Source organism: Lutjanus erythropterus, chromosome 3 (genome assembly GCF_056507025.1).
Source record: "Lutjanus erythropterus isolate fLutEry1 chromosome 3, fLutEry1.hap2, whole genome shotgun sequence".
Classification (NCBI taxonomy): domain Eukaryota; kingdom Metazoa; phylum Chordata; class Actinopteri; order Lutjaniformes; family Lutjanidae; genus Lutjanus; species Lutjanus erythropterus.
In genome coordinates this window covers 17,505,088-17,523,800 of record NC_139319.1, presented here as the reverse complement: position 1 = coordinate 17,523,800, position 18,713 = coordinate 17,505,088, and the positions used below count along the sequence as shown (strand labels likewise).

The 18,713-nt window shown below is 38.4% G+C and overlaps 1 protein-coding gene across 1 annotated transcript in view; it reads left to right on the top strand.

Annotated features, from left to right (window-relative positions):
- npnta (nephronectin a) overlaps nt 1-16,991 on the top strand; it is a 90,509-nt gene extending 73,518 nt beyond the window's left edge. Inside the window, exons 11-14 of the mRNA XM_084715240.1 lie at nt 6,819-6,908; nt 8,011-8,109; nt 13,355-13,614; nt 15,773-16,991. Of these exons, the coding sequence (XP_084571366.1) occupies nt 6,819-6,908; nt 8,011-8,109; nt 13,355-13,614; nt 15,773-15,883 (560 nt within the window). The 3' untranslated portion in view covers nt 15,884-16,991. The remainder of the gene's footprint in view (nt 1-6,818; nt 6,909-8,010; nt 8,110-13,354; nt 13,615-15,772) is intronic.
- Nucleotides 16,992-18,713: the final 1,722 nt, after the last annotated feature.

Below are 18,713 nucleotides of genomic sequence, written 5' to 3'. Positions count from 1 at the left end.
TGGCAGCCTGTTGATGAGTAAACTCTATGTCACTTTCCAGCCAAGGACATGCACAAAGTCAGGCTAAAGTTGCCTGAGCAACAGCACATTTGCCCTCTTTGGCTCCAGTTAGGAGAAAAGTGTGATGAAGCAATACCCTGTGCCCCCAAAACCAAACTTGGTATTGTTGCCGTTGCATGAAGGTACTGGGTTAATCTTTTGAATTTGTGGAGATGATTGATGAGAAATGGACTGTAACCACTGTGAGAAAAAAAATCTCTGCATATGCTTCAGGACAATGTGCAGCTTGTCACATCTGCCTTATGTCTCATTTGTATCGCTTTATATTATGCTATCACATGAGACAATCTCAGCTAGCTACCTGGCTGCCTTACCTGTTAGCTATTTTTGTGAGGTAAGACCAGCAGCCCCTGAAAGTGTGTGTGCACGTCTCTGCTTCAAGCCAAATAGTCGCAGCATATAACTGTCTTACACATGAGAGCAGTATCAGTCTTCTCATCTAAATCTCAGCAAGAGAGTGGATAGGCATATTTCCCAATATTTAAATACTCTATATTCCCCTTGAAATGAGTGCTCCTCTGAGGTGAAGAAGTCTTTCAACATTCTCTCTGTTGCATCAAAAATTAATTTATGTTAAGTTTAAAACATGGCTGTTTTACGCTCGATAGGAGTTGGAATTTGTAGGTTCAACCCTTCAAAAAAAAAAAAAAAAAGAAGTCAAGGATTGATTGCTCAACATTTTGGCAGATCATAGAAATCCCTCTTGAGCAGCTTTTACTGACCTCCCAAATATATGGATGTTATTTTACCTCTTGACACAAGGTCAAGAAGTAAAATAACAACAGTGTCCAGAGAGTAACATATAGTAAATAGTATGTTGAGCAAAGCTTGTACGGTTTATAATCCCAAATTCCAGTCTTACCTCTAGTGGCGTCTGAGCGATATGCCTTAATGTACTGAGGTTTTCACACAGTTGATATTTCTCCACTAACACAGCGGAGGTGGAGGTGAATTTTGTTTTTGGTGTTTGAAGGAATACATTTGAAGCACTAAAGTAATTTATCCTTGTAGAAACAATGTCCCACTTACTCTGGATAATCCAGTGACCTTGCCGTGAAAAGTTTTCGTTTGAACTACTTTCTACTTTGACACGTCGTACAAAGTAACCAGGATAATATTTCTTGAAAGACACATGGCTGTTGAGGTTTTTAGAATCTACATTTTCATTGGCTTGAGCTGCATAAAGGCTTTTCTTAGTAATTTGGGTTTGGCTTTATATCTAACACAGTCAATGTGACATATTACAGAGAATTATCACCCAATTCCAGTTAATAATCTCAGTGTCTTTGTTGCTGTTGTTGTTAGGTGAACCTGACTCTTCACAGTTTTCACATTTCTTGAAACCTTCTACCCTTTTCTCAAAACTGTGAGCACAAAACCAAACATTCAAACTACTAAAAATCCTTTGACTCTCCTGGCAAAATCAAATAATGCTTTCATATCCTGACATCCATATCAAACAGCCAGTCAGAATATAAACACTGCTGAACAGTCATTACACACGACATCAAAAAGTGCAAAACACTCAGGGCATGTAGCAACAGGAAAACATTTTTAATGTGTTTAAATACATTTTGAATTTTCAAAAAAAAATATTTAAAATGCGTAATGCGCAGCTTAGTGCAGAATTTGTTGTTTACTGCAAGTACTTCAAGTGACACAGGCGATGGATTCATTCTGCCTCAGCGTCACGTCTTTGTGCTGGTCAGGCCAGAGGACTTTGTCTATCTATCAAGCAATGTTCTCGCTTGCCAGACAAAGGGGGAAAACCCTCTGTTCTGGATCAAGACTTGACAAGACTCCCTGCCAGTCACCGCAGGCCAAGTTGCCTGTAGAAAACTTTTGTCCGGTTTCAGCCATAGAGTATGCAGGCTTTTATGGTATGAATCACCAGCTGATGTTGAACCACTCGTTTGCAGATTCTGCTATAGGCAATCGGTTACTGTAAGCTACAATACCTCTGTGAGGAGTGGCTGCTGCCATCGGTAAATAAAACTTGCCATTGTGACCGATGAAAGGAACACAAGGGATTTTACTGTCATTTTGAATGTTGTACCTATGCAGAAGTATTTCTGATTCTGATATGCAGAGAACTGTGTGCAGCGCTTTGCAAAAAGTGTGATTTACATAGAATTGAAAATCGAGTGTATGGCAGAAATTGTGCTGCAGTGTTGCCTGCGTGGTTTAAGGATTCAGCCGTGACTTTCAGATTACAGTGACTGTTGTCGTTTTGTGTTCAGCCATCACACTGCGAAATGTGTCTTAGCAAGTAGAAATGTGTTTGAAGTTTCGCCAAAAGAGTGAAAGATTTGATAAATGGGTTTAGGGCACTGCCATTTGGTTCAGAGAATGGGATTTAGTGTCGTAGCAACTGTGGACTATACAACAGGACAACTGTGTAATATACAAATATACAAGAGAAACGACATCTTATCTTTGCGATAGTGGTTGGACATGTTCTTGCTCCCAACTTGTCAAACACGGCACATTTATCAGTTGTCCCATTCTTTAAACCAGAGCAGGAATTTCAGTCCCCTCAGTCTGGCCTTATGCCCCTCAGAAAATTATCTGCCCTGCAGACAAAGTGGCCTTGATGCCCTGGCCAAACTGCCCCAGTTGATGTAGCCATTTTCTCCGCTGCCTCTTTCCTGTCATTTTTTTTTTTTAGACACCAGTTTCTTTTGTTGAAATTCTGATTGGGCTCAGGAGGAGAAAGGGAGTGTGTGAATATGGACAGAGTGTCAACATGATATAAACTTTCTTTTTATTGTGAAGCCTACTGTACTACAACTCTGTAGTTTACACTACAGGCTGGAGACTCTCTTAACAGTGGCGAACAGCTTGGTCCTCGCTATATGAGCCTCTATGTCTCCTTTTCATTGCACTACTGGATGTGCTGTCTCCCTATGGAGGCCCATAACCACCAAAGAAAAAAGATTCTGTAAGTCATTATAATGAGAAACTTTCTCCTTATTATTTAATCATGATCATATTTTTAGAAAGTTTCTCAATAAGGAACTAACTTATTATATATTGCACACTATTTAGTTTGACTTCCAGTGTTTCTGTACTTAGCATTAACAAATTAGGGAAAAAAAGATTAAAAATATAATCAGATGAGGATGGAAAATATAATGCTGACGATGAAAGACAGTGTCACAGCCTTGGGAGAGAAACAGTTTTGCCAGATGGTGAACAGACATTGACTGGGTTTTTTTTTTTTTGGTAGCCTCGCTTAGTTTCTCAACAGTCTTGTTTACACAAGTTGGCTACTGTCTTCCTGAAACATTTCCACAGATAGTGCACACAGAAGGATCACTAAACAGTCCAAGTTACTGGGGAGGCCCTTAGACAATCATGAATTAAGCATTCTGTTGCCATTTAAGCAAATGGATTTTTAAAACAATGTAAGTAATTAGCGAAAAGTTAATATACAAACAAAGAAGAAGAGCAAGAAAAAAAACTTACCCATAAGTTTTATTGGGCCCTTGGAAGCTTGTGGCCCGAGGCAACTGCCAACATTTGCCTGATGATAAGTCCCCACCTGACCTCTAGTGTCAGTTCTTCACATTAGCAATGTTACATGTCCATGTAGACTTTCAAAATAAAGGCAGAAAAACTGCTTAAGTAAATTTAGACAATAAAACAACAGAAGTTTAGGAAAAGATGTTTTTGGTTAAACAAAATTTATCGTTCAGGTTCATGTGCGTAATATAACGTCTGTAAGTTACATATGCGAGTACATAACGTAACATAATGTCTTATAAAGAAATAAACACAGACTGTCGAACCCCAGTCTCTTAGGTGAAAGTCTTGTGTTTATTTGACCCATCTGTCCACCCCATCCCCTCCATACATGGACTTTCTCTCTCTCAGTACTACATCACCTGATTTTGACAGCACATTAAAACACATCCAGAAATTACGCTACAAGAATACCTACAGCGTCATACTTTGAAGCGTAGGGGCATTGCCGTATTTGATGCCTCGGGAATGAGAGCAGCCTTAATGTTCCCTGTTAAGATAAGATCAAACGCAGCTATTTTTTACTTGTACTCACAGTATCAATGTTCAGATTACCGCTCCCTTAATTGGCATGTCACCGAATTTACTCTTTATATATCCGTAGCTCTACGACCGGATACAAGCACTCAAGGGGGGGCCTCGTTCCTTAAAAGCACAGACGCACACAAACACAGACACACACAGAGAGACCTGGATGCCTGGGATTGCTGGAGAGCCTGGTGTGAGTGTGACCTCCCCACTCTCAGATTCCTTCGACTGTCAGACTACATCGCAGTCTGCCAGCTGGTTGCGACCCAGCGTGGGGATGGGCCCTCTCAGTACTCAGGGGGGAACATGTCGGGGACTGACGGTTCAAGTGCAGGTTACAGCGCATTCATGGCACAGGAGCAAGAATCCAGCTGGGATGCTGGGAATAGTTTTATTGATAGTTTGCCTCATTAAATTCTACTGACTTGTCAAGGCATTTATTTTTATATCACCCAAAATCACTAATTAATCACATATTTGCCTCAAGGGGCTTTACAATCTGTACATCCAGTGTGACACCCCTTATCCTTCGATTCAGATAAGGGAAACCTATAGTCTAGGTTAGTGACAAGGCACACAAAATCTACCCCTACTGGAGGCAGAACAAAGCAGTCTCCCACATAAAAAACTGGGTTATTTTATAAAAACATTTTATCGTGGCACACCCCATAAATAAATTAAGTGCAGAATAAAACAGACATATATCTGAACTCGAATCATTTTATAATGCAAGCTCTCATTGATCCCACATTTGGCGTGAAAGTGGGCAGGGGGTTCCACTCCAGAACAGAATGTGAATATTTTGAGGATATATTGAGGAAATGTAGTCTTATAAACACAGATGCACAGTAAGCAGAAATATCAAATATGAAAGTCTATGATGGATGTATTAATTTACCTTTAGGCAGTTTTGGCTGGGTCAGTCCCAGAAACACAAAGCAATATATGCTGGAAAGCTGTGACTCTGAATGCTGAATCCAGAAATATATGAGATGTGACTGTAGTAGGTTTGATCATATATGACATGTTCCAAAATAAAAAAAGCACACAGGGAGAAACAGACCACTTGTTGAAAGCAATAGAGGGTATATTAAATAGGCTGGAATCTCCCCGAACACAGCAGGGACAGTCAGGCTGCAGGAGCTCCGCAGGAGCACAGGATGCACGCAACCCCGTAAATTGACCGCTGTAAGTTGATCAGTTGTTTCTAACTGTCAGTTGTCTGTCAATGTAAAGTTAAGTATGTTATCCTAAAAGTAAAAAGCACACCGTTATGAAAATGCACACTGTGGAAGATGAGTTAAGTGACTCCCTGTCTCACTGCCAAACTCCATTAACATTTTGCACAATTTAACGGTCATAAACATCTGCGCCCTCTACAGGATTATTAATGATGACACATCAGAGATCAAGGACATATGAAGACATATCATCATCAGAGGATCCTGAAATATTTTGATGTTATTTTAGGGCCATATCACCCACTCCTAGTTAGTGGTTATCAAATAACAGTAAAGACTAAAATAAACTGTCACGTTTAACCCAGGGCAGCAACCTATTTAAAATGACAGAAAATAGTGAGAAATACCCAATGCAGTTCCTCAAAATCCAAGGTTGTCTTGTTTTGTCAATCCAAAACCCAAAGATATTTATCAAGTTGCTAGATTTACTAGTCTGACGTGGTATTTTATTTGCCCCAGACAAACCAGCAATCATTTGAATCAGATAAGGAAAACTCCCCTTTCTCATCTTAAAATGTCAGTTTTATTAATTTATTTGCACAATAAAACAGAAGCAGAAATACACTAATGGCATAAAGAGAAGAATCTAATTGTGCAGGTGAGATTAAAAAAACATTACAGGCTTATATAAGGAATCTTACCTCAATAAGTATTAAACATAAGCAAATACAAAAGACATGCAATAAACAAAATCAGCAAACAAAGCAACCACAGGATCATAAAGTAAGCAACATATGTATTTGTGCAACATGATAGTATCTGTGCATCAGAGTGGGTGTGCATATATGAGTTTGCACATGTGAATTAGTCTGCATGTGTACAGGAGCACAGTTACATACATACTAAAAGAATATATGTTTAACTTTTCTTCATGAAGTACCTCTTTCGAAAGATATTTTTAAACCAGGACAGTTGTCATTCTGATAGATTAAAAGGGCCAAAACATCTTTCCCTACTAAAGGCTTGTCGCTGCAAAAGTAAAAGAAACAACTTTCCCTGCTTCACTTGTCAGTTGACCTTTAATAAGACAGCTTGGCTTATAGTATTTCAGGCAGTGTGACCCCATTGGAGAGGGAAAGAGGCTATTTCAGGACTGGCCGTGTACTGTATGTGTATGTGTGTGTATGTACTGTAGCCTCAGGTTGTGTAGCGGCAACATTTGCCCAGACGTTGCATCAGATGAACCATCGCCCCTTTTTTCTCATTACGATTCACATTTGACTTCTGGTCTTTTTTGCAGGATTTCTCAGGTATTCTGGTCTCTGCGGCCATCAGTGCAGCATTGTTAAAACGTGCTTAGCTGTGGACATGCAGGCACTAAACCATGACATTGATTCATCCTTGTATAGTCCTTGAAGAGTAATGAAACAAAGCCACACAATAGCTACAAGCAGGGAGGCCGGTGAGCAAATATAATACCTTCGTTAATCCTTTATCTAAACCTCTCACCTCTCTCCTCCTCAGTCCCCCGGAACCACGGTCACAACACCGTCCTCGGCATCGACTTTGACATTGAGCTCGGCAACACGGCGGACGAAGCCAAGGACGACCCAGGTAAACACAACATGTCTGACAGAGACAATCAGCAACAGGCCCCGCTCATAGCAGACCGCAGAGCTCAAATGATGACGGACGAGCCACGTTTGCTGCGGGCAAAATGAAACTGACAATCAGCTCCTGCAGCGCTGCTGCTGAGGCGAAGATATTATAGTGACCAGATGTGTTTTGATAGGCCTTTCACCAGGAGGTGACACATGACATCTGGCCGTATCCGTTTAAATAATGGCTCACAGCCCAGAATGAACCGCCAGACTTTTCCACTTTTCACATTATGCTTGCTTGATTGCTCGACTGCTTGAATGATTAATTGATCATTTGGAGCTCCGTAGTTCTCGATGTGGAGTTCCTACAACAACAAAAAGAAAATAGCTTTTGTGAAGAGAAGGCATTTTATCTGTCATATCTGCTTGATGTGATTTATTGATGATATAGTATGCAGATTAAATTGCCTAATGATTTAGTTGCATGTTTATTTTGGTTCACAGTGCATCATTTGCTATGCAGTGTCAGGAGAGAAGGCATTTTCATTGGCTCAGAAAATGAACTGAGAAGTGTTTTGCGGAAGCCCTTTTCCAGGGACAAAATGATGGATGTTTTTCTTATCTTCAAACCAATTTGTACGGCAATGCATGGATGATACCGCAACTGTTTTGCCTGCATTCCCTTAATGTTATTGTCTAGGCATCATCGCTAGAAAAGAAATCATCAGTCACTGAATACAATGACTCTCTGTTGTAACTATTATCTGTTTTATCATGATGTAGGGTATGCATATATGCGTAGAAGTACAATGCACTCACTGATATCCAGCAGCTCGTACAAATATTTGTGATTTTTTTTAAATGAATGCATGCAGCTCCCTTTCTACTTGATTTTTCCTCAATGCATCATCTCCCTTTAGAGATTACAACAAATGTTTACTCTTTGATTGTATCATGTTCATCAGAAGGTGTTTCAACAGTCCTCTTGCTCCCGGTAATGTTAGAGGCGCACAGCAGGGCTCCAGTGATGTGTTACAAAGAACACACTGAAGCCTTTTTGCACGTGTGTGCGTCATGCACCTCTCTGAAAAGTGCGTTTTATTTAATGTCTTCAGAGTCGGGGTATCTGAGCTGCTCCTTTGACGATGGTCTTTGCGGTTGGATCAGGGACAAAGACGGAGACCTGCACTGGGAGACGACGCCCGATCCGTCAGGTAATTGCAGAGCAGGGGTTGTTTATTCGCATGCACACACTATTAAGGGAAAGTGTTTATTTTATTGCTAGTAAATCAAAATGAGCAAAGCTGTGTTCCTTTACTGACACGCACACATATACAAACACCCACTGAGTCAGACAATCTGGGCAGCTCAATTTCGTTCAACTCAATTACAGGTCAAGATGAAAATTACTTGGGGGAAGTGGTTTGTCTTTTCTGTAGATTAGTGCTCTGCTCTACAAAGCGATGCAAATGAGGAGTGGATTACGCGACCCGTCAGTGATACCTGTGGCTCGCATTAAAAGGGAACACGACACTGTTTTTCTTGGGGTTCACACAAGGAGAAAATGTGATGAATTATGCTGAGAGGGCTCGGCAGACGGGGTGTGAAGACTAAACAGTGTGGCGCACTGGCACTGTTTGAGCGACACTAACTACATCTGGATCGTCCTGCCAACTGGCTTAGTTTTGCAGTTGCGAGGTGTTTCCAGACATTCAGACTCAGCCTTGTTTCAGCCAAGTCTGGGCTCACTCATCAGAGGAAATAAAGATTTTTTTGCCCAGACATTTAATTTCCTAAAAATCATTTATAGTAAATCATAAATGAAGCCCTAGCTGAGAGTAATTCCATTGAAGAGACAACATTTCAATCTTCAGTAGCCTGTACTGAAAGAAAAGTGTAAAATCACATACATGTGTATTACTTTTGTATGTTATAATTGTCCAGGATACAGTAATACATTATAGGCAGGCTCGGGGAGTAATGTATTGTAATGGGATTACATAATTAGGAAGAAGAAATACTTAACTGTATTCAATCATAGTTACAGAAAAAAGCAAGTGTTTAGTAAAAATGGGGATTAATAGCAGGATTACAGTTTAGTACAATTTAAAATAAAGAACCATATGCTATGATGTGCAGTGCATACAAATTACACTTCCCACAACACCACTCTGGTCTCAAGTGACACAAGCTAATTTTACAGTCAATACATGGCTTCCTCTGAAAGAAAAAGCTTCCTGGATGGAAATTTCAACGTTTTTTTTGTCTTTAAATAAGAAAAGATGAAGAACATCACAGTATGGTGACAGCTCTGCCTTCAGCTGTGAAAATACTGTCACCATCCAAGAACTCAACATCTAATTTCCTTAAACCATTATGGGCGAGGCCGACCTCTAACGTTAGCTACACAGAACGACCGCCAACTTTAGCTACACAGACAAACTTTTTGTCATAACACATTTTTAAAGTAACTCATCCCAACCCTGCTTACAGGACGAGCATTTAAGTAACTGTACCTTATTTTTTATTTCAGTTTCTACTTGATACTTCTACTCCACTATATTACTACTAAATTTATCTTGCAGGTTTAATTTAAAAACCCGCATAAAAGCCTATAAAATGCAACATATTGTTTAAGATTAAACCAGTGGTGTCCAACCTTTTTGTCATGTGACTCCTTATTTAAACGCAGTGTCTAGTTGGGCTCCTTGTCACATTTTAAGAGACATTTCCCCTCTAAACTTTTTAGATGATTTTAATTTAGACAATTGTTTGAGGGGGTCAACAAGGAACGAAAATCTAAAATAAATAGTGTCAGATAGTATATCAGTCACAGGAGTCATTTTACTGCAAAACCATTACTTTAACTTACTTTAAATAATTCCATTTAAGATGAAACATTTCAATCTCCAGCAGCCTGTAGTGAATATATTTCATCAGAACATTTGAATAGTGTCTTATTTATGGACATACATATATATACACAGTATATGTTTGTGTGTGTGTGTGTGTGTGTGTGTGTGTGTGTGTGTGTGTGTGTGTGTGTGTGTGTGTGTGTGTGTGTGTGTGTCTCCACCTACAGCTTAACCATGTTGTGAATCATGTAACTATTTACTGTTCATCACTTTAAGTTCTTTTGATTGATCACCACTGGCAAACTCTCGCGGCTCTTAAAGGATTGGCACAGATTTGGAGTGGGCTCATTACTTATGCAGGAAGCCTCTGTGGCCTAAAGATTCATATCGCACCCCCTGTGGTTAACACCAGCCCTACACAGATCTGCAGGATAAGCAAAATACATCAACATTAATCAGCTACTACCCAGAAGCACTTTTACCTTTGAATTTTTAAAACTATATAGCTCTACTATCACTAACTAATGCATGAATTAGTAAAAAAAAAAAAAAAAATCAATTTGCTGCTGGCAACTAACTATATTTTGAGGTGAAGAAACATTAATTGGGTCAAATCTTTTTCAATTGTCTGTTTTCTCAGTTTTTTTTTCCCTCTAAATTCTACACTTGACTGCTGTGTTGAAAAGTCGTGGACTCGTGTTAATTAAAGTAGTAGTTAAACTACATTTTGCAGTAGCTTGCTGGCAGTTCAACTAGTAGTGCAACATTTATATTTGCATATTGATTAAAGTAGTTAAATTGATTTGCCTGCATGTGGTTAACTCCTGAAACTAAAAGCAAATTTGGGCCATAAAAGGAAAGGGATGACTTTTTATTTTTATTTTACCATTTCTACTCTACTGACTGATAAGCTGACATTCATTGCACTTTCCCATGAAGAATGAAGACTTTTATTTTATTTTATTTTATTTTGTGTATGACCTGTGCACAAGATGTCACGTCTTACAGTGAATCTAATTTAGTGGCATGTTTTGCTGCAATGTGGCTTTTTGTATTATATTTTGTAATTTTGTATCAATTATAAATTATCAGTTTAATTGTTGCCTTGCCGTAGTTCAACTTTTTCCAGTGTAAAGTAATTGGTAGCTTGTAAACCTTGGAGCTCCACCTACTTTGCTTAGCTGTCAGGGATAAAATATTTCTGTCTGTTATGATAAGACGAATAGATTAATATTCCTACCTACCTGTCTACCTACATGTTAAAGGGCCAGTTCACCCAAATTGTAAAAAAAAAAAAAAAAAAACAACCATATTTTCAGAATTATGCCTACACTTTACTCCAATGCAGCCTTCAAAACCAGGAAAAGGCTATACTTATGCCATGATATTATAATAATAACCAGAATCTAAGATGATATCTAGTCTGATAGCATGATATCAATAGAAGATTGTTGTCTTGCCCAAAACTTGCTCAGAGCATAATTACAGTTTGCAGTGGATTTGGAAAACTTGACTTCCCAGGATAAATGTTCCACTGACTCAGGACAGGTTGTCAGCAGCTTAGCTGGGGATTTTTTCTGATTGAAAGCATTTCCAATAAAAAAAAAAAAAAAACCTGCTCATAGCGAGGTCTGTCAGTTATCTGAAGTAACCTGGGATATTGTTTCTGGAACACCAAGTTTCTGTTCAGTTTTTCATTGTTATTTTTCAACGCTGCAACCCCACGATCTCCATTTACCACTTTCTACTGGGCACAAATATTAGACACAGATATCCCAAAACAATGGAAAATAAGACCAAACTCTCTGTCTCTCTCTCTCTCTCTGGCTTGATGGGCGAACATGAAAATGTGTTGTTTTTGTTTGTTTGGGTGAACTAATCCCCTTTAATTAATTAGAAATGGTGTCATTTCTTTTCTGTTTATTCTAGTCTAGTCAACTTATTTAGTTTCAAATAAGTTTTGGTCAACTTTGCAAAGAGTTACAGTCCATGAAGCATATTAATATGCATAAATCAGGCACAATGTGTACAGACGGATGAGTATGAATAATAAACAGTAATACATTTTGAAAAAAACACACATATATATACTAATTCTATATTATTATTACGTGATTTTCAAGGATTCATTAATACATTGTAGGATGAGAGAACATGTGAAAGTAACTAAATACATTTTTACTAAATTGTATTTAAGTACAATTTGTGGTACCTGTACTTAAGTATTTCCACTTTCTGCCACTTCTTCACCACTGCATTTCAGAGGGGAATTCTGTATTTTTTACTTTTTACACTAGCTGAAAAAACATTTAGGCACAAATTGCAACATATTGTTAAAGGGACACTTCACCCCATTATCAATATTATATATTTTCCCTCCAGCCCGTAGTGCTGTTTATCCATATAGATTTTTTTTGGTATGATTTGCAAAGTTTTGGAGATATCAGCTGTAGAGATATCTGCCTTATCCCCAATATAATGAGACTACATGGCACTTGGCACACAACAGCACACAAAAATATACTTTTGAAAAATTCAGAACTAGTGTCTCTTTCCAAAAATCACGACACAGTTACTCAAGATCATCCACAGACCTTGTTGTGAGCACTTTCATGTAGGAGCTACTTCATTTCAAATAGAAAGAAAGTTCCAGTAGATTCGATCACAGAAAGAAAATAGTTTCTACATTTAACTGTTTACAACAAGGTCTGTGGTTTATTTTAAACAACCAGGTCAAGATTTCTGGTAAGAGACATTTCGGTGGAGTTTTTGAAATGTGTTTTTTGGTGCTTTGAGCACCGCAGGACTACTGCCATCAAATTCCATTATACTGGAGAGAAGGCAGAATCTCTACGGCAGATAACTTTAAAACTAGGTAACTCACACCAAAACAGTATAGACTGATAAATACTACTTCAGGCCAGAGGAGGAATATGTGTTTTTGATTTTGGGGTGTACTGTCTCTTTAAAGATTAAAGCACTCATGTTCAGCCTTTATGTCTCTTTATGTCTCCTTATTTAAAAGCAGTGTCTAGTTGGACCCTTTGTCACATTTTAGAGGACATTTTCCCTCTAAACTTCTCAAATGTTTTCTTCTAAATAATTGAGTTGCAGAAAAGGAAAATTTTCTCTTTTTTTTTAAAGCAAAGATCAGAAAAAGTTATATAAATTTGAGTATCAAAGATAAAAAAAAATTAGCTCCATTCAAGCAGCTGCAACAGTAAAATGCATCCTAGTGTCAGATATATTAATATATCAGTCATAACACATTTTACTGCAGAAACAATACTTCTGCTTTTGATTCTTTAATTTTATTTTTCTGATGATACTTAAGTAGTTTTACTTAAGTAAGTTTTTGAATGCCTCACCTCTACCTATAATTGAGTATTTTCACAGTACTGTATTGGTAATATTACTCAAATAAATTATTTTAATATTTCTTCCACCACTGCCAACCAGCAAAGGTGCAGCATCTTTACTGACATTTTTAGTGCTACATTTTCTAAGATACAATCCAGTCTTTCCCCGTTTCCCCATTTTTACAAAAAATACGTTCAATTTATTTTCAATCATTGACTGTACCGTTCATCCCTCGCCTCCCCAGGTGGACGGTACCTCACCATTCCCGAGGTAGGCAACAAGAGGAGCGGCCGAGGGGCCCGGCTGGTCCTCCCGCTCACCCCGCCCTGGAACGATGGCAATCTGTGCCTGTCGTTCCGGCACAAGCTGGCGGGTCACCACGTGGGTATGCTTCAGGTGTTTGTGAAGAAGGGAAAGCAGTACAGTCCAGCGGTCTGGGGCCGAACTGGTGGAAACGGCTGGAGGCACACCCAGATCACATTATGGGGCACAGGCCTGGAAAGTGTAAGTATAAAAATAGATATGCCAAAGAATTTCTCTCAAACAGCATACATTTTTAAAGGGGTAGTTAGGATGTTTTTTAAGTTGGGCTGTATGAGGTACTTATCGATTGTCAGTGTATTACCTATAGAATTTTTAAACTTAATTTTAAACAATACTCATATGAAAAAACAATACTCAATACCTCTGTCAATACCATGGCAAGAAGGACAAACTGTCCCAGGAAAACAAATTAGGATCATGTAATTTATTATTTTTTTCATTTTTTTAACTTATACACAGTGATGGTACAGAAGAAGTCACTGACTACTGCCAAATTTCAGACAGGACAATGAAGACTGAACTAAACTGAGCACTGACAACATTTCTTTTATAGCTTTGATACTGTTGATACTGTGAAAGGTTTATATTGTGTTGTTTCTGTATTGTTTCTCTTTGTGTACCATTAGGCAGCACCAATATGTGATCATCAAGTCATGACAAAGTACACTGAATTTCTGCATACATCCAAGTAAACAAAACAAAACCGACAGACAAGCATGACAGAGAAAAAGAAAAAAAACACACTAATAGTTCAAACTGCACAGAACAAAACAAAAATAAAATTAAATAAATACAATTTTTGACGAAGAAAAATAAGACACAAACAAAAGCAGTGACAACTTTGATGGTAACAATAACTTCATGATCCATAAAAGGCTCAATGCCATGAAGCCCAAGTTAGAAAAAAAAAAGAAAAAACAAAAGAGACAAGCAAACAAAACGTACTGAAAATGTCCAAGTCCATTATTGATCTCCCCTTGAACTGTAAGAAAATAACGGAGACCAGATTTCTTGAAAGATATGTCTGCAATTAGATTTTTCTAAGGTCGGTTTCTCTAATGATAGGAATTGAGATAACTGGTCCAGGAACAGCTGAAAAGAAGGAGGGGATTCATTTTTCCATTATAAAAGTACACATTTCTGTGCTAAATATATTATGGTTATTAATATTCTGCATTTTGGGGATCTATTTGGAAGTCTGGCATATAATTTAATAACAAGAAAACTTCAACAGATGACAATACCAAAACATATGTATAAATGTTCCTTCAGCAGTTCTGCATATCGGACAGTTAGGTGAATTATCCTTTTTATGCATTTTTATTGGAGTGAGATAAAATTTATGGATTAATTTAAAGTTAGTTTCTTCGTCTTTAGTAGAGTTGGAAAGAATGATTGAACTTCAGTGGCTATAACATTATAAAATTCACTAATCTCACCTTTAATTGTACAACCTTAATGAAGCATGGAAGCTAAACAATGAACTGCTATGGACAGGGTCACCAACAAAAGGTATTTTTGCCACTTACGTAAATACTACCACCCAGAAAATCAATATTGGTTTAAGTGTACGCTATATTTAGAATATTTTCACTGCTTTACCTTGTCATCAGACAGCCTTTTTTGACTAGAAACCACCATTATATGAGCCAAATATTGCTCTCCACACCGACCATTCATAAACAAAATCAGTCATTTTACCTCGCAGAACACAGGAGTTGCTGGTCTGCCACTGCCTAAGTCTGTTAGACAGAAGTCACACAATAACACAAACAAACTAACAGATCAAGTCAGTGGTAAACCAGCAACTCCACTGCTTTGCAAGGTTAAATGACTGATTCTGCCTGGAGAGTTTGGTTGGTTTGGAGAGAGGTGGCAGAAAACGCTGTCTGACAGCAAAGTAAAGCAGTGAAAATATTCTAAATACAGTGTACACTTACACTGATAGTGATTTTTTTTTAGGTGGACTTTCTTTTTAAGTGGCTAGAAAACCTTTTGCTCAGCTTCCCTGCTGGTTCTCGTCTCTGCTTCTCCTGAGTCGGTGTCTGCCAACCAGCATATACTGTGGGTACAACTAAGGATAAGTACCTCATAAAACCCCACTTCAAATAATCCAAACTATTCTTTTAAATGATTATTTCCACAGATAGTTTAGACAGCAGTGAAAAGAAATGTTTGTATTCATGTCTATAAAAAATAAATCAGAGCAGCACTCTGCATTTATAAAGAGCGGTTCAGTAAAAATTTAAGATTGACGTCAGCTTTGTGTAGAATTGCAGTGAGTCCTGCAGCATGTGGGGATTGTCCCTCAAGTGTTCACGTTGCTGCTGTTCACCAGGTGATCCTGAAGGGGGAGCGTGGGCGAGGCCGGAGCGGCGAGATGGCTGTGGACGACATCACCCTGAGGAAAGGCTCCTGCACGGAGGAGCACAATCTGAGGAGACTCTGACTGGCAGAACGGAGAACGGCAGAAAAAAAACAGGAGGGAAAATCATCTCAAAGAGAAGTGACTCTGTTGTGACAACCCCTCAGTCTGCCTGGGCGCTCGCCGATCCCCCTCCTCCACCTCCTCCTGCCCCTCCCGGCCATCCTACGTGCAAACGATATCGAGAAAATTGTGCATCTGCAGAACAGTGGGTTTCTCAGTCGTCCATGAATAAAAAGACTGAATCGAATGTCATGGGCGGATCCCGGCAGCACACCCCCCCACCCCGTCTTCTCAGCCTCCCCTCTCACTCCATCACCTTGTTACCCTGAAACCTGCATGTACCTACTTACCATGGAAATGTCCTCCACCTAACACAGCCCTGGCAGCCCTCCAGCCACACCGCTGCGAGGCCCACAGTCTCCTCATTTCTTCCTGGAGAGAGGATCGTTCCCCCGCTTATGAGTCTGCTTTTACCTTGTTTTGATCCTTTAACCACAAGCCATTACTTTTTATTTGCTCGATGTTAAAACGTGGCCAGAGGTGCTTTTTGTGACTGTTTTGATCAGCAAATTATCAGAGATGGTATACATTTCTTTGAGGGTTAGATATAAAAAATATACATATATAAAATAATAATCATACAGCCCCAATTCCAAAAAAGTTTGGATGTTGTGTAAAATGCAAATAAAAACAGAATGCAATGATTTACAAATCCTTTTCAACCTATATTCAGCTGCATAAGGTACAAAGACAGCTGATTAAGTTTTATTTTTTGGCAAATGTACACTTATTCTGAATTTAATGCCAAAAAAGTTGGGATAGAGACATTTTGACCACTGTGACACATCACCTTTTCTTTTAACAACACTCAGTAAGCATGTGGGAACTGAGGACGCTGATTGTGGAAGTTTTTAAGTGAAGTTCTTTCAAATCCTTGCTTGATATAGGACTTCAGTTGCTCAGCAGTTCGGGCCAGTCTGATACCTGACCCTTTACTACGAAGCCACGCTGTAACGCGTGCAGAATGTGTTTGGCATTGTCTCGCTGAAATAAGAAGGGACGTCTCTGGATGGCAGCATAATGTTGCTCTAAAATCTGAATGTATCAAATCATGATACTATCACCTGTTTACCTGTGGAATTTTCCAAACAGGCATTTTTGAGCATCCCAATCTTTTGTTGCACCTGTCCCAACTTATCTGAAACATGATGAAAAAGCAAAGTTTATCAGTTTAAACATTAAATATCTTTGTACAGTATTCTCCAAGTATTTGCAAATCATTCCATTCTATTTTTAGTTACGTTTTAAACAATATCCTGACCTTTTGTAATGGGGGTGGGATTTTCTTTTTAATCCAGATGACTTCAAATCTGACACCAGTCCAAAGTCTAAAAACCAACTAGAGAGTCAGTTTAGCCCTGCCTTTGTTGGTCCAATCTGAGCTTTATTCTACAGCACAGTTTTGACTGAAACTTTTCTTTTGTTGTCTCAGTATTTCAAAGATCCGTTTGGTAGACGAGGGTTTGAAAAATTTAGCACCTTTTCTACCCTGATCTTTTATTGAAGCCTCCAAAAGTTGTTTAAACACATGTTTTTTCAGATACTTGAAACGTGTCAAATAGAATCAGCATATGATTTTTTTCGACACTTGCAAATCAACCGTTACTTTCTATTATACAGTATGTGCTTTGTTATATTAAGTGCAGTTTATTATAAAGACAATACCAACAACTTTTTAGGCTTTCACAAATTGTATTATTGTAAATGTAGTCGTGTGTACATACTCTAAAGATCTACAGTCCCATTTGTTGTGTGGTTTATACGTTATGTAATTTCATACATGAATATTAATTGGATTTCAGCTTTTAATGAAAGAACGTGTATACAGATGGAAACCTTGTGTAGTACAAGGCTGTGTTTAAAGTGCACAAAATGTGTATGTTCATGTGTTATGGTAGAAAATGCTCTGTCTGTTAACTTTGCAAAGCACATAGTTGCATTATTGTATGCTGTGATAATGAAGGGCATCGGCTGGAATTTTAAGGTTTTCTGTGTGCATGGGTGCATTCACCAAATTCAGATTTATCCAGACCAGTATGTAAATAAAATACATTTGACTGATATGTTATGAAACAAACCACGAGGGGTTTCTTTTCTTATCATCGGAGCTGAGAAGCTTGAGACAAAAAATATATATTTTTGAAGGTATCACGTTGAGTTTTTGACCACTAATGGTGCTGTTGAGCTGTTTTGATGAGCAGGGACCCATTTTATCTGTATAATGGCACAAATGCAGTGCTGTGAGTGATGCCATAAAAGATGGCAGTCCTCCAATAAAAGAGGAGAAGAAGAAGAGGACAAATCTTTCAATGGTGGACTACTATAAACTATCATGTTATTTTCTACTTCTGCTCCACTACAATTATTTACTGATTTAGTTACTAGTTACTTCACACATTTAGATCTTTGCATTCATACCATATGAAGAGCTTCATTCAACAGAAAGTTAGTAAGCTGTTTTGATCATCATTAAACATCCAATCTGTAAGCTCAGTGGTTAGGGGCCTCTCTCACATTAAAACTAAAACAAAACATGTATTTTGATAATGCCAATTAGTAGCATCACATCATGGGATTGTCCTTATTAATCATCATCATAATAATAATGATCATAATAATTTCCATTGCAGATGAAACTCTACCTGATGTGACTAAGGCAGAGAGGGGGAAGTCACAGAACTTTAAAAATTCACAGAAATGTAACTGTTAGGAGCACAATCAAGCCCCTTTTCTTGAGAGTATTATCAAATATTTTTGTGAAATATGTTCAAAAATTAGGTGAAGTAAAAAC